The following is a 21,899-nucleotide window of genomic DNA, read 5'->3' as shown; positions in this document are numbered from 1 at the left end:
TCGCTCAATCTATCCTTCCTTCTATTAGACACTCTTTTCCCCTTTTCTTCTCCTACTTATCTATAGAATAAGATAAATTTCTATACCCAACTAAGTGAGTACATCATTTCTTCTTTGAGCCAAATCTGATGAGTAATATTTAAACAATTCTTTTTCCCTCCCTTTCATTACTCAACTATAACAGGTCTTTTCTTCCACTTTATGTGATATAATGTACTCTATTCTATCTCTCCCTTTCCTCTTCATCTATTGTAATCTTTTGGGGATACATATACATTATATATGTTACAACCCTTAATTTTAAAGGGAGTATATGTTATATCTCTGTTATCATATCAAATTTATATCTATACCTTCTTTCTATGTTTATTCTTCCTAAATGCCCTAATAGAGATAAAATTGTCCAGTTTTTTTTTCTATAATATAGTTCTCCCTCCCAAAATGAACTTTTGCCAACCAAATCACAATTTCTCCAAGTGACATCAGAATTTGACTTTAAATTCTCTGCAAAGGAAAGGTAAAGAACTTGCAATCAGATTATTAACATAACAAATAAAAAAAGCTTTACTTTTACCTGGTGAATGATGCAAAGTACAAAAAAATTGTACTTGATTGTAACATATACATAGAAGGTACTTAATAAATGCTTTTATTTGTGAAGCTCTTAGCTTCCCAGATGGGTAGGTTCAGATTGTGTTGTCTTATCTATTTAAGTCATGGTTTTATTAATTTCCTTTGGAATGTTGGGTTTTTGTTTTCATTTACATTGTTGTCATTACTATGTATATTGCTTTCTTGGCTCTCCCTTCATCACTGCATTATCAGTTCATATAGATCTTTCCATGCTTCTCTGTATTTATCAGGCAAATAACTTCTTACAAAATTGTAATATTTAATTACATCCATGTACCACAATATGTTTAGCCATTGCTCTTGGCCATAGGTATCTATTAGTTTCCACCATATGCATGTATATATAAAACTTATATAATATTATATATAATGGGTCAACAAGCATTTATCAAGTACCTACTTTGTACCAGTCATGGGGAACAGTCTTTTCAAAGACATGTAGATGAGAAATGAAATGTCACATGTGAAGAACAGAAAGCAAGCAAATCTTGCTGAATACAGCTTCTGAAGGAAAACTTCCCCCTCTTATCTTTTCAGGCTTCTTGCACCTGAGTCTTTGAACCAGTGACACTACCCTTCTAGCTGTCCCAGAAACAGCACATTTCTCTCAGCTCCTGGCATTTTTTCTGCTTGTCCCCAAGCTTAGATAGCTTTTCTTTCTCATCTCTGCCTACTAGGTTCCCTGGCTTTTAGTCCCAACTAAAATCCTATCTTCTAACCTTTCCTAACCTCTCTTAATTTTAATGCCTTCCCTTGATTTATTAATTATTATGTATATAACTTCCTTATTTTTATTAGATTGTTGTCTCCACTTAGAGGTATAACTGCTTGAGGGCAGGTGCTGTCTTTTGCTTCTTTTGTATTTCTACTGCTGAGCACAATGCTGGCACATAGTAGGCACCTAGTGAAAGTTTATTGCTTAATCACATTATTATCTAATGATACATACTAAAATTCTAAAGGTAAAATATAGTTTTTGAAAAAACTCAAAATGACAAAAAGAGATGTCTAAATGTAAGCTTAGATGGATTTATGGAGCCCTTAATATTTCTTGAGCAGATTGACTGACCAGGGGTTTTGGAATAGTCCTTTGACTGCTTAGTGAATGATGGATCATAGAAGAGGAAAAACTTGACATGAGAAAAAGGCAAAAGTTGGGAACAGAAGGAATAGAGCCAAGATAGTAAAGTGAAGCCCACAAGTTACTTGTGCTCTTCCTTCCCATGGAAACAACATGACACCGACCTCTGAGCAGATGCAAAAATGACAGAATCTATGAAAAGATGGAATTAAACAATTTTCCATTTCAAGATACCTTGGAAAGACTTCAGGAGAAATCATTGTCACCTGGGTAAAATGGAAATGCTGTCCAGCAGAAATGGTGTCTTTGCTGATATATTAGAACCAAAGAGCAAATAGTCAAAAGAATCCATTGATTACTTCTTTTTTTTTTTTTGTTTACTTCTTAAAAGAGATTCCATCAGGAAAACTCCAAGAAATATAGTAGCAAAATTCCCTAACTTTAAGGTCAAGGATACTACTAGCATCCAGAAAGAAACAATTCAAGTATTGAGTAGCCTCAATCAGGATTAACTAGGATTTGGAAGCTTCTACATTAAAGGATAAAAGGAGTTAGAATACAGTATTTTAGAGGGAAAGTAACATGAATTATAACCAAGAATAAACTACCCAGCAAGATTGAGTATAAGCTTCCAGGTCAGGGGATGAAATTTCAATGAAGTGGACTTTTGAATCATTTCTGATGAAAAGATAACAACTACACAGAAAATTCAGTTTTCAGATATAAGACTTAAGAGAAGTATAAAAAGGTAAATGGAAAAGAAAGACAAAATCTTTTAAAGGTTAAAAATGTTTACATCCCCACATGGGAAGGTGATATTTGTAACTCTTGAGAAGTGTATCTTTTATTAGGGCATATACACACACACACACACACACACACACACACACACACACACACACACACACACACACACACATATATATATATATATATATATATATATATATATATATATATATATATATATATATATATATATAATATTTATATAACAAATATAACAACATAATTCATCTAGAAGAACAAAAGGTCAAGAATTTCAAGGGAATTAATGAAAACTGCAAATGAAGGTGGCCTAGCTAAACCAGATTTAAAACTATATTATAAAGCAGTGGTCATCAAAACCATTTGGCACCGGCTAAGAAATAGACTAGTTGATCAGTTAAACAGGTTAGGTTCACAGAACAAAATAATCAATGACTATAATAATCTAGTGTTGACAAACCCAAAGACCTAGCTTTTGGGATAAGAATTCACTATTTGCAAAAACTGTGGGGAAAATTGAAAACTAGTAAGGCAGAAACTAGGCACTGACCCACACCTAACACAGTATACCAAGATAAGGTCAAAATGTGTCCATGATATAGACATAAAGAATGATATTATAAACAATTTAGAAGAACATGGGATAGTTTACTTCCCAGATCTCTGGAAGAGGAAGGAATTTGTGTAGTGGCAAAGAAGAACCAGAGATCATTATTGATCACAAAATAGATAGTTTTGATTATATTAAATTTAAAAGTTTTTGTACAAACAAAACTAATGTAGACAAGATTAGAAGGGAAGCAATAAACTGGGAAAGTATTTTTACATTCAAAGATTCTGATAAAGAGCTCATTTCTAAAATATATAGACAATTGGCTCAAATTTATAAGAATTCAAGCCATTGTTCAATTGATAAATGGTGAAATGATACTAACAGACAATTTTCTTTTTTTCTTTTTTCTTAACTTTATTTTTTTGTGATGCAATTTATCTTTATTTTTAAAATTATTTTTAAATTAATTTTATAATTATAATTTTTGACAGTATATATGCATGAGTAATTTTTTTATAACATTATCCCTTGTATTCATTTTTCCAAATTTTTCCCTCCCTCCCTCTACTCCCTCCCCTAGATGACAGGCAATCCCATACATTTTACATATGTTACAGTATAACCTAGATGCAATATATGTGTGTAAATCCAATTTTCTTGTTGCACGTTAAGTATTGGATTCTGAAGGCATAAGTAACCTGGGTAGATAGACAGTAGTGCTAATATTTTATATTCAATTCCCAGTGTTCCTTCTCTAACAGACAATTTTCAGATAAAAAAAAATTGAAGCTATTTCTAGTCATATGAAAGTGCTCCAAATCACTACTGATTAGAGAAATGCAATTTAAAACAACTCTGACGCAGCACTATACATCTCTCAGATTGGCTAAGATGACAGGAAAGGATAATGACGAATGTTGGAGGGGAATGTGGGAAGACTGGGACACTAATACATTGTTGGTTGAGTTGTGAATTGTTATGGGCCAGAACTTGAAACAAGGTGCTAATGCTCATGTACTTAGTTCACACCTTTAAAAGAGTTCACACATTAGTTCACACGTTCACACTTTAGAGAGCATATATAAGGAGGAGTTCACAAGCCCACTAAAGGACAAGCCTACTCTTGGACTTCCGGGAGATTTACAAGTCAGAAACCCACAAACACACACTCTGGAAAGGCGAAGTCAGATTCATTCCAATTTCCACCTTTGTGCTGGCTGGAGACATTGGAAGGACAAGAGGCTGAAGCTGGCAGAGACAAAAGACTAGAGGCAAGAGTGCTTGGAACCAAGGAGAGAGATAGGCCTCTATTAAAGCTAACCAAGGTCCATGAAAAGAGACAAGACTTTGAAGGAGAAAATAAAGGATTTGGACTTTACTCCTGGCTGCATTTGGGGTGATTGAACTGAACTGAAATGAAGGCTGCTCCCAGAAGCCCCCCAAGAAACCTGCTCACGGAGAACATTACAATTTAGAGAAAAGAACATTATAGTGAACAGATTCAGTCATTCTGGAGAGCAATCTGGAACTATGCCCAAAGGGATATCAAACTGTGCATATTCTTTAATCCAGCAGTGTTTCTACTGGGCTTATATCCAAAAGAAATCTTAAAGGGGGGAAAAGGACCCACATGTGCAAAAATGTTTATGGCAGCCCTTTTTGTGGAGGCTAGAAATTGGAAATTGAATGGATGCCCATCAATTGGAGAATGGCTGAATAAATTGCGGTATATGAATATGAATGTCATGGAGTATTATTGTTCTTTAAGAAATGACCAGCAGGATGATTTCAGAGTCTTTGAGAGACTTACATGAATTTATGGTAAGTGAAATAAACAGAACCAAGAGATCATTATATAAGGCAACAACAAGATTATATGATGATCAATTCTGATAGATGTGGCTCTCTTCAACAATAAGATGATTCAAACCAGTTCCAATAATAATGAAGAGAATCAGCTATACCCAGAGAGAGAACTATGGGAAATGAGTGTGGACCATAGCATAGCATTTCCACTCTTTATGTTATTGTGTGCTTGCATTTTTGTTTTCCTTCTCAGTTTTTTTTCCTTTCTTTCCAGATCTGATTTTTCTTGTGCAGCAAGATAACTGTATAAATATGTATACATATATTGGATTTCACATGTATTTTAACATATTTAACACATATTGGACCACCTACTATCTAGGGCAGGGGGTGGGGGGAAGGAGGGGAAAAGTTGGGACAGAAGGTTTTGCAAGGGTTAATGTTGAAAAATTACTCATGCATATGTTTTGTAAATAAAAAGCTATAATAAAAAAGTTATCAAGTTGTGCACATACCCTTTGATCCAGCAGTGTTTGTACTGGGCTTATATCCCAAAGAGATCTTTAATGTTGGCCTCTATCTTTTTTCTGCCATATTGTTTGTTGTCCATTTTCCCCAAAAAGCAGGACCTTCATGTATATGAAACACTATCAAACATTAGACTATTATAGTCATTTTCTACTGTGTCTTATGTACTCAATCTATTTCAGTAATACACCACTCTATTTTTAGCTAATATTATATAATTCTGATAATTTCATTTTTTAATACAGTCTTAAATCTGGTATAATTAGTCCATTTTCACATTAGTTTTCATTAATTCCCTTGATCTTCTTGACCTTTTGCTGTTCCATATGATTTTTGTTATTTTTTCTAGTTCTATAAAAACATTTTAATAGTTTGGCATGGCATTGAATATGTAAATTAATTTTAAGTGGAACTGTCATCTGCATTGCAGTGGCTCAGCCTATTCATGTGGTAGAGACCAACAACTTAAATTGCATTCCAAGGTACTCTGTTTACAAGAATATAATTTTTTTCATTCCATAAACCTGACAACATATCTTGAAGTTTGGGGACTAGAATTTTTGTTTATTCTATCATTTTAGGGGAAAAAACCTGAACCAATTAACTCTTCTCTACAGTCTAGTTTCACTTATCATATCCTGAAATAGTGCTCTGGAAAACCAGTCTCTAATAAAGTCCGTTGGGATTCAAATGGAGCTACTTGACTATTCCTTGAATCCGAATAATTCTAGCCCTCACTGCCTGATCTAACTTTTGATTCACTTCGTAATTGCTTGAGTTTTGATGGTTCAGAGTAAATGTGAATGCCAATCATTTCTATTCTGGACAGAAACCCTGTGGGTCTTGCCACCCAAGATTGATTTTTTTTAGTAGGCAATGTAGGGTTTCTTTTGCCTGATTTCTTACATAGAATTAAATCACTGGGTGTTGCCTCAGCCAAACTGAGACCTTGGAAAAAACTTAGCGTACAAGCATGATGGACCACACCGTGTTTGGGACCATATTCAGCCATCATGTCATATATCTTGCCACTGGACTTAATTGACTCTGGAGGAGACAGTGAAGCTAATGATTTCACAATCCTGACATATCAATTTTCTTGCAAGTCAAGACACCACCCTTTTGATGACATTAGTCATGTTCTAGAACAAAGGAGGAAGAACACGACAAAAACAAGGTAAGAACAAAATGCACAGATATTTTAAACACATAGGGTAATACCTTAAGCAAATTAGGAGAGCAAAAAATAGTTTTTACTTATTGGGTGTATTGAAGAAGGAAAGATTTTATGACCAGAAATAGAGACCATTACTGTAAGGGTTATAAAACCTCTAGAAGCAAGGAATACAGTTCAAGGCATGGGGGAGGACCTGAGGGATGAGAGGTTCTGAGGTGCAGGCGAGTCTTATGTGGAGGTGGGCCACAGCCCCAAGAGGCTGTGTCTGATTCCTGGTACCACGCCTCCCTCCTTAGTGCTCTCAAAGCCTAGCATGCCTCCCTCCTTCTTCTCGGGCCAATCCCATTATGCCAGGTTCCTAGAGGACCCCCCTCTTCCCCCAGATCCTCAGGGGGATATCAATATGTGCTATCTAAGAATAAAGTTCTCTTTTACTTCACCCCTACCTCCTGGTGGTCTGTCTCTGTGGGATCCGGGTTGGTGCCCAAAGACGGGTAAGTGTGGCCTAGCCTTACTGTTGATGGACGGGCATTAAGAGTAGCTCTAAGGGGAGCTACCAGGTTACAGTAGTCCATAGGGGTGTAACAAGTGGCGCCCGAACAGGGACATTTTTGGCTAGGACCTCACCTTGTAGCAGAACTCAGCTCTAGAGTGAGTAGAAAGTTAGGAAAATGGGACAGGTTATTGTGAGGGTTCCAGACCAGGAGGTAGCAGGGAAAGAAGCTTCTAGAATAGTAAAGCAAGCAGAATTAGAAATGGATTTTAAAAAGTGGGAGATAGATGGCTTCCTATGATAAAGAAACTCCAGGAGCCATCCTGGAATGGCATCAAGTGATTGGGGGCACTTTAAGAGATGCAAGCCACAATCCATTAAAAGTAGATAATGAAGTGCAAACAGAGAGTCATAAAACAAATGAGAGTCATAAAACAAATGAGGATCCTAAACCTGCACTCATCAGGACCAGCCGTGCCCATAAAATGGAGCCAGGGGAAGTTAGCTGTGGGAAAGAAGAAATAAACAGGAAGAAGGAGATGGATGTGACATAAAAGAAGGAAGAGGTAGTGAGGAAGAAGCAGGAAGTGGATATGATGGAACAGGAGGGAGCAGGGATAAGATGAGTAATGAGAAAATAAACAGAGAGACATATGACCTTGAAGTAAAAGATGGTGATAAGCCGAGGGAGGAGAAAGTGAACAGAGGGAAGGTCACCTCCATCTCTGAGGCATAGCCTTCCCCCTTGTCCCCCGCCCTCCCTGAGGAGATATGTCTCCCATCCACTCCCTCTGCGCCCCCTTGTGAAGGCTTTGCAGATTCCCAGACAAGTTTAGGACAAATAATACAGAAAGCTGGGAAGTATAAAAGAAATGAGGATCAAATGCAATATGATGCAGTAGTATATGCAGCTGTGTCTCAATGTGCCCAAAGAGCATTTAGCAAAATTCAAGCTTCTGGAAAGGAGAAGACCTCAATGACTAGGATTAAACAGGGCCCAGATGAACTTTTTCCTGATGTTGTGGCCTGCCTACAAGTGGCTGTTGAGAGGTCAGTGGGCAGAGGAGAAGCCTCCAGCCTCCTTATACAGAAATTGACAGGGGAGAATGCTAATACTAACTGCCAGAAGGCCATGCTCATCGTAGTTGAGGAGGCTGGCCTGGAAGAGATGATAAAGAGATGTGAGAATCTTGGCTCCAATGCCTTTCGAATGGATGCCCTTGTAGCTGCTATATTTAAAGAGATTGCAGCAGAAGACCTTCCCTGGCAGTTTGCAGACAAACAGGGGATATTCTGACCCCTGGTGGTCGCAGGTCTCAGGTACAATCTATGGGGCAGGGACATAATGAAAGCTTGTGGGGCCTCAATCTATATATCACCTCCACAGGATTTTTAATTGGGGTCATTAGGTGTTTGGGCACCACCTTTCATATCACGCCCACACCATTAACATGGAAATCTAACACCCTGGTTTGGGTACCTCAATGGCCTGTCTCAGTTTATAAAGACTTAAATGAAATTATAAAACAACAGTTGAGTGCCAGACCTATAGAAGCAATGTCTAGCCCATGGAATAGCCTTGTATTTATTATAAAGAAAAATCTAGAAAATTCAGAATGGCAGTGGACCTTAGGGCCGTTAATGCTACTATTGAACCTAAGGGAGCCCTACAGCCTGACAAGCTATCTCCTAATCTAGCACCCACTTGCTGCCCAGTTACAGTAATAGACATACAAGATAGTTTCTTCTCCATCCCTCTGGCCCCAGAGGATAAGAAAAGATTTGTTTTTACCATTCCCTCTGTAAACAATGCAGGACCTGAGCTACACTACCAATGGAAAGTTCTCCCTTAAGGGATGTGTTGTAGTTCCACCTTATGCCAGGTATACGTAGCGCAAGTGCTAGAACCAATTCAGAAGGTGTGGCTTCATGCCATGATACTGCATTATATGGATGATATACTGTTATCCATGAGCAGTGGGAAAGATCTCTCTGCCTTGCTTAAAGAGACCATGAGCATTCTTGCAGCACATGGACTGGTTGTAGCCCCAGAAAAGATCCAACATAACTATCCCATCATTTACTTGGGACTCTATATTGGGACTTCTACAGTTACTAATCAGATACCTAACTTACAATTAGACAAGGTGAATACTCTGAACCTATTGCAGAAACTAGTTGGACAAATTTAATGGTTAAAGGCTCATGCCCTTATTCCTATTTCTTTGATGCAGCCTTTATATGACATCCTGAAAGGGTGTAAGAGATACCCAGAGCCAATTAGCATGATATAAAACAGCTTATATGCTGTCCAAATGCTCAGAGACATTGAGAATGCTGTCCTATAGCCTCAGAATCCTTCAATTGCTGACCTTCTTGCTGATTTGCAGCTGATTTTACAGACTAGGAAACATCCCATTTACATCCTGCATGTATATTCTCACCAATGCTGTGCAGGAGACATGAGGTGGCAATGAGGTGGTGGGCCATACTTTACAATGCTCCCTTCTCATGGTCACCACATCCCCTGAATGTGTCCATGATTTTCTCCATTTACTCGCTAATTCTCTACATCCCCTTTATGGCCTCACATGCGAACAAGTCCAACAGATAGGGAAGCAGTGTGTTCAGTTTCTCCCTCCTCCACCAAGTAAAGGAGTTAATCCCCAGGTTTATTCCCCAATGATTTATGGCAAATGGATATGACACATGTAGACTGTGTGGCCATCCACATCTGTATTGACACTTATTCTAGATTCCTTTTGGCCATAGTGGCCTCCTGTGAGAACACTCCTTCAGTCATTAAACATTTATATAGTTGCTTCTCCTATCATGGAGTTCCTAATAGCATAAAGACCAACAATGGGCCAACTTATACCTCTAAGCAGATGACCATCTTCTTTGTCACAATCGCCATTAAACATGTTACAGGGATTCCCTATAATCCACAGGGTCAGGCCCTTGTGGAAGAGGCCCATCATACTCTGAAGGCCACCCTTGTTAAACAGAAAGGGGGAGGAAGTAGACAGAACCCCCAATGACCCACACAGGTGGATGTGGATAAGACCTTATATACTTACAATTTTTTGTGCCTGGATAGGGATATCAGCCTCTCTCCAAGAATGATACATTTGGCATTATCTTATAGACAGGACAGAAAACTAAGCTCCATAAAAACAGTGCTTCAAGCACCAGAGAACATTTAAAAGGTCCTTTGGAAGGACAAGAAAGGATGTTGGCAAGGTCCATCCTTAGTAATTTGGAGAGGGCTGGGATATTTTTGTCTTGCAGATCTTGATGGGGAAGGCCGCTGGATTCCAGAAAGAAGAACAAGGAGAACTGACCCTATTAAAACAGGGGCTGAAGAAGAAGAGGAGATGACCCAAGAAACGCCCGAAACAGCACCAAAGTAGAGAGATGACCACCTGTGCTGGATCAGCTTAGTGATTGGATCCAACATACTTTCCTTCCCAACCCCTTCTATTGTATCCCATGGGCTCAATGTATCCATTTTTGTATTGTTGCTTCTTTTGCTTTTGCCTACTTTGCTAGGATGCTTTATACATATTCTTTAAAAAATTCTTTAGAGGTGCTTATGGAAGAGCTTCTCATTTGGTCTTATTAATAAAAGAGGGGGAGATGTAAGGGTTAAAAAGCCTCTAGAAGCAAGGAATGCAGTTCAAGGCATGTGGGAAGACCTGAGGGATGAGAGGTACTGAGGTGCAGGAGAGTCCTACGTGGAGGTGGGGCATAGCCCCAAGAGGCAGTGTCTGATTCCAGGTATCACGCCTCTCTCCTTAGTGCTCTCAAAGCCTAGCACGCCTCCCTCCTTCTTCTTGGGCCAATCCCATTATGCCAGATTCCTAGAGGACCTCTCCCTTCCCCTAGATCCTCAAGTGTGTATAAATATGTGCTATCTAAGAATAAAGTTCTCTTTCACTTCACCCCTACCTCCTGGTGGTCTGTCTCAGTGGGATCCTGGTTGGTGCCCAAAGATGGGTAAGTGTGGCCTAGCCTTGCCGTTGATGGACGGGCATGAAGAGTAGCTCTAAGGGGAGAGCTAGGTGGCACGGTGGATAGAGCACCAGCCCTGAATTCAGGAGGACCCGAGTTCAAATCTGGTCTCAGACACTTAACACTTCCTAGCTATGTGATGATCAAGCCTACTGTGCCTGGAGGGAAGGGATCCATAGGCTGGAGAGGAACAGATTTTACCTCTCCAGGGAGTTTCTCAATTGTCCCAGCTGCATACAACTTTATTCTCCCCAATTGTAATCCCTTTCTCCCATCAGGTTGCTTCCTGGCTGATTGGTCATATCTGGGTATTGAACTTCTAAAGGCTCTCTGGATGTAGCATAAGCTCCCATCATGCCCCCAAGTATTTTTTGTTTTGGGCCCTGGGGCTGGGGCCCCCATCCCATTTCCCTGAATCAGCCTACATTCTGATGCCCAATGTAAGCCTCTACCATTTTGGACATGAGGTTTTGGGTCTTGTTCTCCCACCCTGTTTTCTCACTCTGGCTCTATGCCAACATTGAGCTTTCAGATGCCCTACTTTACCACATTGAAATCATTGATGAGTCTCTCTCTGGAAGTCCCTTGCCAAAAGGGACTCTGTCTTCCCATGTTCAGATCTTTGGAAGTCTGCATCATAGCCTGGCTATAAAAGGTATTTGTGCCCATTTGTGACACAGCATTTTATGATCTCCTCTAAAGGAGCATCCTTGTGTAGTCCTAGTATAATTCTACAAATCTCATTAGTGTTTTCTTTAGCAAGTTGCCTTATCATAATTTCTGTTGCTGCATTTTCACCAATAGTTTGTATGACAGCTATCTGCAAACTCCCACAAAATCAGCAAAGGGCTCATTTGGCCCTTGGGCTATTTTTGTGAAGACTACTCCCTTGTCATGTTTACCAGGGACAAAACCCTATGCTTTGGTAGCAGCAGCAGCAGCAATTTGCCCATATGCTGCTATGGGGTAATTAATCTGTACTGAAATGTCTGCATAAGAACCTACACCTATTAGTTGATCATAAGTGATTGGAGTATTAACTACACTTTTACTAATTTTTTGCGTGTTAGGGTTTTTTACTCTCCCTAACTAATGCTAATCGGTCCTTATTCCTAGGCCTATCAGAGAAAAACTTGCAAATATAATATCAATAATATCAATCTCACCTCTGTTTTGAGGTCCTCAGAATCCTCCAGCTACTGTCTCATAGAAAGTAGTTGAAGCATAACAGAGCACCCGAGAATTCAAATGAACAAACTTAGATTTTATTCCCCTAAATCACATCTACTCTATGACCTCCTGCACAAACCTTATTAGCAACCTCCCAGTCCAGTCTCCAGGTGGTAAGAGGGGGGAAAAAAGGGAAGAGAAAAAGGGAAGGGCTCTTCCTGTCCAGAGCTTAAATAGAGTCAATGAGGTTGCAGACACAAGCCAATCAATGATGGCTTACATCCATCCATGGGATTATATCCAGAACTTGACTGAGACTGCAGAGTGAGATCTAGGTTACAGCCATGGGTACCACCCACAAAGGAAGTCCCTAAGTACTCAATTCTTAAGCACATACGGGGATAAAGATCATTGGTCCACTTACATCTCAGTTATGCTTGCTTGACCTTTCTTTGGACCCTTACAGGCTTGTATCCTACAGAGCTCACTATATTCAGAAAGTGACAACAAGTTATGTCCAGGTTCTAAGCATGTCCTTGTTATAGATTTCCAGTCCCTAGGGGTGAAGACTTCATAAGCCAAATTATGTAATAACATCTTAACATAAGATGATGTAGCCCCATAAAGAGTGCAAGCCTTTTTCAGGTCTTCTGATGATTTCTTGATCAAAAAGAGTGTATCTTCTACTTTCTTGACCTGAAGAGTTAAACTGTTGAATCACAGGATACATTTCTATTCTCAAATCAGCTATATTTTGCCCCTCTTCTGTGGCTTTAAGTAGTACCTTTTGTAATCTTAGTTATAGGAGGGGATGATTGCTGGGGGGGGAGGTGCTGATTATATCGCTGCCCTTCCCACTACTCCTCCTCCCTCCATTCCAGAAGGTGAAGTTGATGGGGGCATGTCCAGGACCTGCTCCATAGGTGGAGTTGAAGCTGCCTTGTGAGAGTGAGAATCACCACGCCCTTCAACTTCACTTAAGTCCTTATGCCCTCTGGTCATATTGCCATTAATCTATCCTTTGTCTTCTTCTTTTTCCTCACATTTCCTCATCTAACTGGTTTTAAAACTTTTCTTTTTTCTAATAACTTACAGGATTCTTTAAGGCCAGTTGTGTTATATTATATAGAGAGAATGTTTCCTTAGAAATTGAATCAGGACCTTTATCATTGTTATATTCAAATAGTTGATCTCCTACTAGTTTCCAATTATCTGCCTCTATATCTTCTTCCTTTAAGAACCAAGGGGATGTGAATTCTAATACACCCAAGAGTCCACCCATCTGCTCCCAAGTTACAAGTAAGTCTTGTCCATTGATCAATTTGAGTATGCTTTCTATAGCGCCCTCTAGGGGTGGAGGTGGGGGTGGAGCTGGGGATGGGGGAGAATCTTTTCCTAATATCTGCCCCATTTCAGCTAGAAAAGGTTACTAATTTAGCCCTTAATAAAGTAAGCTCCCTGTTTGTCTATTAAAATATTCACCCTATTTCCTCATCACCAGGAATGTCTTCAGTGAAATTAGGGTCCTTGGTTCACACCTTGGGCTCCCTGTTGACCTCAGGATCAACCAGAGTCAGAATAAGCACAAGTCTTTGGTCTTTAGGAGGAGAAGTAAAGAAGACAGACAAGCCTCCACAAAGCTCGCCACCAATCTCCCTTCCCCCTTCGTCCTCTTCAAAAGTGACTCCATCCCCTAATCCTTCCTACAATTATCTGTATACACCAAAAGATTGAGCCAGCACAGAACAGTGAGAAAGGCCATTTTCCAAGCATATGCTAACAGAGTATTGTTCAATAGGTAATTAACCTTAAGTGCTCAGTTGTCTGATTACAGTGCATCTATTCAGAGTTTCAGCCCTTTACAGTGTTTCTACTGGGTTTATATCCCAAAGAGATTTTGAAGTAGGGAAAGGGACCCACATGTGCAAAAATGTTTGTGGCAGTCCTTTTGGTAGTGGCTAGAAACTGGAAACTGAATGGATTCCCATCAGTTGAATAAATTATGGTATATAAATGTTACAGAATATTATTGTTCTATAAAAATGACCAATAGAATGATTTCAGAGTGTTCTGGAGGGAGTGACATGAACTGATACTAAGTCACATGAACAGAACCAGGAGATCATTATATATTTCAACAACAATATTATATGATGATCAATTCTGATGTACATGGTTCTTTTCAACAATGAGATGATTCAAGCCATTTCCAATGATCTTGTGATGAAGATAGCCATCTACACCCAGAGAAGGGACTATGGGAGCTGAGTGTGGATCACAATATAGCATTTTCATTCGTTTTGTTATTGTTTTCTTCCATTTTGTTTTCTTTCTCAGTTTTTTCTTCCTTCCTTTCTTTCTTTCTTTCTTTCTTTCTTTCTTTCTTTCTTTCTTTCTTTCTTTCTTTCTTTCTTTCTTTCTTTCTTTCTTTCTTTCTTTCTTTTTTTAGCTGATATTCTTTGTGCTGTGATATTGTGAAAATATGTATAGAAGAATTGCACATGTTCAACATATTGGATTACTTGCAATCTAGGGGAGAGGGTGGGAAGAGAGGAGTTTTGCAAGGGTGAATGCTGAAAATTATCTGTGCATATGTTATGAAAACAAAAAGCTTAATAAATACAAAAAATTCTAAAAAATAAGAAGAAATAAGAAGGAAACCTAGAAGATAAATGGGGAAAGGAAACAAGAATTTGTCAGGAGAGTTTGAAAAAAGATACACAGAAATTATCTGAAGAAAATTATATAAAAAGTAGATTTAGAGAAATGGAAAAAGCATCTAACTCCTTACAAAATGGGTTTGATCAAATGGAAAAAGAAAGCAACTTATTGAAAAACAGAATTTGTGAAATGGAAAAAAATAATAAACAAAACAACTCATTTAAAACTTCAACTAGCTGAATGCAAAATCAGATTAAAAAAACTAACTGAAGAAAATAATTGATTAAAAATAGAATTGAACAAATGGAATTGAATGACTGAATTAGACATGAAGAATCAGTCAAACAAAACCAAAAGAACTAAAAATTGAAAGAAAATATAAAATACCTCATTGGCCAAAACAAAAAACAAACAAAACAAAACAAAACAAAACAAAACAAAACAAAAACTGACCTGGAAAATAGATCCAGGAGATACAATCTAAGAGTTATTGGACTACATAAAAACCATGATGAAAAAAGAGCGTAGACAATATCTTTCATGAAATCATTGAAGAAAATTGCCCTGATGTGCCAGTACCATAGGATAAAATAGACATTGAAAGAATTCCCTGATTGCCTCCTGTAAGTGACCCCAAATAATAACTTCAAGGAATATCAGTTAAATTTCAGAATTATCACATCAAGAAGAAAATATTTAGCCTGCCAGTCAATGATGTACACCCACCTCTTAGAGGATCTCCTTTCTCCTGGTTAATTGTGAAGGCCACTAGGAAACATGTCTTTTCCATTGTTAATTTTTAAAACCCCTTTCCTTGATGGTATTTCATATTTACCACTCCTGATGTCTATTGTAACTTAATTTTGTCAGTAACCTTTTCTCTTAAATAAACCTATCTTTTGTGAAGGAAATGACCATTGTAAATTCTTCAGATGACCCAACATTTGCTGTCTACATCAATGTCAACATTGGTACTGAACCCTAAACACATCATTTGCACAAAATTGCTCCCCTAACTCAAATCAAATGATTTGTCCAGGATGATATATTCAGTATGCTGTCACGATGCCAGACCTAAACTCAGTGATGGGGGTTGAGGTCCCTTTAAGATTCCTTTCTAATTGCCCAACCCATGGCTGACCTTGATTCACAAATGCTGGTCAAAGGCACGCTTTGAATATCCAGGCCCAGCCCCACTATCAGCTAAGCTTCCCCCAGCCCTCACCTGATCTAGGCTAACTGAAAAGCCCTCCGAGAACTTAGGGGTACCGCCCGTCTCCTCTTAGGTATAAAAAGGCCCACACTGGAGCCCTCTCTTGGCAGGAGCCCTTCCTCCCAACACATGGTATCCTTCTACCCATGTAAGGGTTCCTGCCCACCCAGAGGCCACCTTTGGCCCTGGCATCTTTCTAACTGAGCTTTACTTCCAAATTTCTACAATAAACCTTTTATTTATCAATCTAGGTTTTCGGGCCTGTAAATTCATTTACAGGGGACACTGCGCCTCATGGGATTATCTTACTATCTATGCACCGAGAAATGGGGTTCTCCCTTTCCTTTTCCCTCATTATCAGGATTTTTTGGTTCTGAGGTCAGTTCAATATCTCCTTTGCCAAACAAACCTAATGTTCACTCACTCACTCATTCAATAAACAGTTTCTACCTTGTTCATAACATCATGCAACATTCTGGAATAGGCACAAAGTTGGGATAAAACCCAGACTCTGCCTTCATTGAGTTTCCAGTTTGTCAGTCAATAAGCATCAATTAAGCATTTACTACGTACAGAGGAGGAGTAGGGATACAACTAGAGGTAATTATAATAGAGAATATGATAAAAGTACAGCAGATGGAGATGAAAAAAGCTCTACATGAAACTTAAGGGGACAAGTCCACATAATAGGACGGCAATCACTGAATGTTTACTGGAAGAGATGATATTGGGGATAGATTCTAAAGGAGAGGTAGTGAGAGAAATAATTATTTCTCTTCTGTATTGAATTGTTGCATTAAGGGCAAGGTCATTTCCCCTTTTCTACTTTCTGATCCAAAAATCAACCAGTGTGAGAAATCTTTTGCAAAGACTTACCCAGACTAAAGATCTAATCAAAGATAGCAAAGGAAATTTTGAGTTAAAGTTATGGGTAGATTCCTGCTTATCGTGTTTATTCAGACAGGTCTGGGGAAATGTGGATTCTCCTTTTTGTCAGATGAGTGATATGGAAATAAAAAAGTTGCTTTGATCCAGATTTGAGACCTCTTTGTCACATACCTCAAGACCGTCATTGCAATACAGCCCACCTCTCATTGTAATATTCATTTTCTCATTAATTGTCAACTAATCAGAATTGGTTGCCACCCATAAGAATAGTGCGTGGCATTTGAGAATGCCGCTGACCTGTTTTATTAATAGCATTTTGAGATTATTAATAAAATGATTGACTCAGAAACTATGATTCTCTAACTTTTTTCAATGTTACTTTAGAAATTGATAGGAAAACAATGAAGAGCTATTTCAAGTAAACGGAAGAGAAGGAGGTGGAAAGGAGCAGGGTGTGTTGGTGCCCCATGAGGCTAGGGAGGATAGGATTCAAGATGTCCCTTGGCCTCCCACTGCAGATATGACCCAGATTAGTGCTGCCTTTAGCCAGGGACTGTGGGAACATTAAGGAATGCCCAATCAGACTCTTCAGGGAGGTTGGTGTAGGCGGGGTCATGACATACTGACACAGCCCACGGATAGTTAGGATCGGATAAATTGCCTGGAGACAGGCTGGGAAGTCAGATCCCAGGGCAGTCCAGGTTGAGAAGTCAAGAAGGCAGGCAGCAAAGCGGGAGAAGCTGTGAGAGAGAAGAGCCTTAACTTCTGCCACCCTCCAGGACCATGGGCTTTCGAGGCTGCATCTTAATGCTGCTGCTGCTAATGATCACAAGTCATGACTACAATGCATCGATGGCTTACCACATGTCTAAATCCAGCTGTAAGTGATGGGGTAAATTATGGAGGAGTTTAACCCCTTCCTTAGGGAGACTCCTAAATCTGGGATGGGAGGAGTGAAAGCCTGGGAATGAATAAATGCTGATGGGAAGGAAGACACTCTCCCAACTCTATTAAACTTCAGAAAATTTCCCCAAAGTTTCCTTCAGATTCAAGCATAGAATGGGAGAGGGAAGGGGGGTGTTGGGAAGGGGAAGGGGAGAGGGTGATTACAGAATGAGTCTCACCATCCTCTGCCCTAGGGTCATGCCCCAGAATCAAAGTGAAGTGCAATTTCAAAGAGCTCAGCACTTGCTCCAGGAACCGGGATTGCAGAAGCCCAGAGAAATGTTGTCTATTTAACTGTGGAAAGCACTGCCTAAGCCCCAGTGATGGTAAGTAATTTCCCTTCCTTTTTTTCTCCAGCTAGTCAGCTCTCAAGCATTTCTTAAATCCTTAGAAGACCCAGAGAGCTGGGATGAGCATAGGAATGATAGGAAGTTTAGATAAGTGCCTGTCTTCATGGAGATTTCTGCAGTCTACTGGGTAAAACAAAAGTATAGACCCAGAATAAACATCACTGTGAATTTGGGAAATGCCCAATGTAATCTAAGAACCAAGAGAGAAAATGACTCCGGAACCAGAGAAGACTTCATAGAAGAGATGGCATGTGAGTTGGGCTTTCAAGGACAGGTAGGAATTTAATAGGAGAAGGAAACAGTGCCCCCTGCTCTCACTCATACAGCAGGATGCCTATTTCTGCTAATGAGCCCGGGTCATGGACCCCATTCTCACTGCTGCCATCTCTAGCATTCAAGACCACTGGGCTCATGATATGGTGCAGGCCTCTTGGATCCTGTGCTCCAAGCTGAGGAAACAGATATGATGTAAAGGAGCTCGGTTAAGGGGAGGGGGGGGGGGGAACACTTGCATCCTGCCTCCAGCTCTTTCACTGTTTGTTTCTGGGCCACAACCTAGCCACAGAACTTTAAAATCACAAATGTTAACCCCCAAGGGCACCCAGCTGGAACTGGGACCAAGTGAGTCTCTACATTCACAGGTAAAGGATCCCATAAATAGTCAGCACTGATAATGTATGGGAATAGTAAGAGGGAGGCTGATATTAATCCTCAATTTCTTTTCCTTGTTCCCCCAATTCTCTAATCTCATTTCAGACCCATGTGCTGAGAGTCTCAAAATTAAGCCTTGCTCCAGCCCTTTGAACCGATGGTACTTCAGCACTACGAAAAATAGATGTGTCCCTCTCAACAATGGCGTATGTCCTGAAGGCAGAAACAACTTCCAGACTTTCGATATTTGCAAGAAGACCTGCTTGGCATTTGGTAAGGCTGTAAAAGGCATTTGTAAAGCATTACAGTAATGTGGTTTAAGGGAAAGAGTTCCAGACTTTGAGCCAGAAACCTGGGGTCCAATTAGGCCCTAGTCCTGATTAGTTCCTGGCCATTGTGTGGACAGTTGTCAGTGGGTCCTTTGCAAAGCAAAGAGGGGCCCTCATTCTCTACTCCTGTCAGAGACCATGCACAACCTTATCCACTCATGCCTCTTCCATGAAGGTGTTCATAGATCACAGCCATAGGAACATAGCGGTTTCTTTGACTAGTGGATTCTGCTTCAAGACCAGAGATGACTCTCAGCTTGGGCTGCTGCCAGGCTTAGTTTTGCAAAGGCCTCCAGGAATGGGGCTGATTCTCAGAGAAGCCAATGGTGTTGTCCCTTCTGAGCCCACCTGTGTACTTCTTAAGGGGATTGTTTGGTGTGAACATCTTGTATACACAACAACATTTCACTATCTCTGATAATATCCACTTTGGGGAACCCAGTACTTCCCACTGAGCAATCTGGTCCTTTGTAAAAAACATGTTAATCAGAATAAGATGGAGGCTCTAGATGCAAACAAAGCAAGGGTAGTGAGATATCTCCCAAAAGCAAGAGCTCACTCCCTTCTGTGGAATATGTACATGGGAAATGCAATCTTTTTTTAGAGCAGGTGACACATTGACTCTTGGAAGAGCAGGATGATGTCAAAGATAAAAGAGAGGCAGGAAGTCTTAAGAGTCCATTCTAGAAATTAGGAACAGTATCAATGATCCCATAAACATTTATACCATGACTACTACATGCCAGGACATCAGCTAAGTACTTAGGAGGCCAAAAAGCCAGAAGACAAGCTCTTGGCTAGCTCTCCTGAAATCTCTTAGTCATGGGAGAGATGCCATATCTACAACTCCAGGGAAACATGCTACATATAGGAGAAATTAGAAAGTACACAGAGAGAAGTGCTAGGATAAAGGGGATGAAGAAAAGCAGCCTGCTAAATGTGGGATTGATTTGGGATTTGAAGGACTTCAGGGAGCCCAGGAGGGAGAAGGGAGGTGGGAGTACATCCTGGGTGTGGAGGGACAGCTAAGAAAATTGTCCAGAGTGGGGAGATGAATGGTCTTGTGTGAGGAACAGCCAAGAGGCCAATAGCACTAGACCAAAGAATCCATGGGGGGGGTGTCATATAAAGAAGATTTGAAAGGGAGGGAAAGGGATAGGTTCTAAAGGGCTTTGAATGGACCAAAGGGAATTGATATTGGTTCCTGGAGGTGACAAGGAGCTACAGGAGTTCCTTGAACTAAATTCTCCTTTTTTCTTCTAGGACATGGAGAGCCAGTAAAGAAATATAAGTTGGAAAGTAAACCATTTACTGTGATGGCTTAGGCAAATGTGCCCCTCTGAAATGCTTCAAAAATCTCCCTGCTGCACAGAATAGAGCATCTCATAGCTACTGGGCACCTCGGGCATCATCTTCTCTCCTGCCTACTTTTCCAGAATCTACCCCCCTACATCCTACATCAAACAGGTCTCCAGCCTCTGCTTGAAGGATTCCAGAGATGGGGAGCTCACTCCCTTCTGAGGCTACCATTCCATTCTTGTATATCAGGAAATTTGATCATATACACAAAGTCCCCCAGAAAGTCAGCCCCAAACCACAGATTAGATTCCCTCATATCCTGACACTTCTTAGAGGTGTGAGCCTGGGCTCATTGCCTCTTTACTAGTCTTACTTTTCTCATCTATCGTGTGAGGGGTAGACTTGGGGGCCTCTGAGCAAGGTCAATCTCACATTGTGAGAAGACTTGTCAGGGTCACACAGCTAAGAAGTGAGGGAGAAATGAACCCTGTACTGCTCGGTACCCAGATAATGCTCTTTCCTCTATATCATGTTACCTTTCTTAAGTCCTTTAAGAATTATGTTTTTCCTAGGTTGAAGTACTCTTTTTTTCCTGTGAATAAAGCATTTTAAAATGAAGCCTTGAATCTTGATTCTTTGTTGTCAGGTAAAGAAAAAAGAGAATGGGCAGTACTGCAAGGGATACCCAAGATGGCCGAGGAAAGTGGAGCAAGGACAGGGAGAATGAAAGCAATTTTTCTCCTAATAGTACAGAAAATGACCTGAGGTCCAATAGACTCAAGTACTTTTTGCATGCTAGTCTAGGGGCTTCCCTTATGCAATCCTGTTGTGACTTTACTCCTCCAGCTTCAGGATTCTCTTACTCGTTCCCTTCTCTTTTAAGTAGCATGCCGGGATCTTTTCCCTCTAACTAGCCTGATTTGAACCTGAAAGTCAGCTGTCTTGAACCAAGAGAAAACCACCAAGTTTGAAAACTTCCATTCCTCAGGCTCACTGGTTTGTGGGTATGTTGATGGATGAGAATAGCCTAACAACGATTGGGGGTCTCCATGCCAGTGTTGCAGATTTTGTGAAAGAATTCACAATCCCAATCTTCAAGCAAGGTTTTTGGCAAAATGGGTTTATTTCACTGAGAAACTCTTTCTCTCAGTGTGGCTCTTCCTTATTAGGAAGATAGCAAAGGTTGGGATAAGGAGTCTTAATGATATTTAGGTTTCTATGGTTTAGGTGGGGTTAGGGAGCCATCTCCAGATGAATTGAGGGACCAATTTCCAGGTCAATAATGGGTGGTAATTATGCTGCAGGTAGGTGGGGATTACAGTGGGAGTTTGCCTTGGGAA

General features: G+C 40.0%; 2 protein-coding genes across 2 annotated transcripts in view; one reads left to right on the top strand and one right to left on the bottom strand.

Annotated features, from left to right (window-relative positions):
- Nucleotides 1–21,899, bottom strand: part of LOC141548487 (eppin-like) — a 274,723-nt gene that overhangs the window by 84,710 nt on the left and 168,114 nt on the right. The window lies entirely within an intron of this gene.
- LOC141548319 (eppin-like) lies at nt 17,663–21,177 on the top strand. Its single transcript, XM_074277093.1, has 4 exons — nt 17,663–17,865; nt 18,125–18,256; nt 19,037–19,204; nt 20,524–21,177. Exons 1-4 carry the CDS (start codon nt 17,769–17,771, stop codon nt 20,583–20,585), a joined length of 459 nt encoding a protein of 152 aa, XP_074133194.1. The 5' UTR covers nt 17,663–17,768; the 3' UTR covers nt 20,586–21,177.

This window comes from Sminthopsis crassicaudata, chromosome X, assembly GCF_048593235.1.
Source record: "Sminthopsis crassicaudata isolate SCR6 chromosome X, ASM4859323v1, whole genome shotgun sequence".
NCBI lineage: Eukaryota > Metazoa > Chordata > Mammalia > Dasyuromorphia > Dasyuridae > Sminthopsis > Sminthopsis crassicaudata.
Note: the sequence above shows the minus strand (reverse complement) of the source record. Positions and strands in the feature narration are given on the sequence as shown.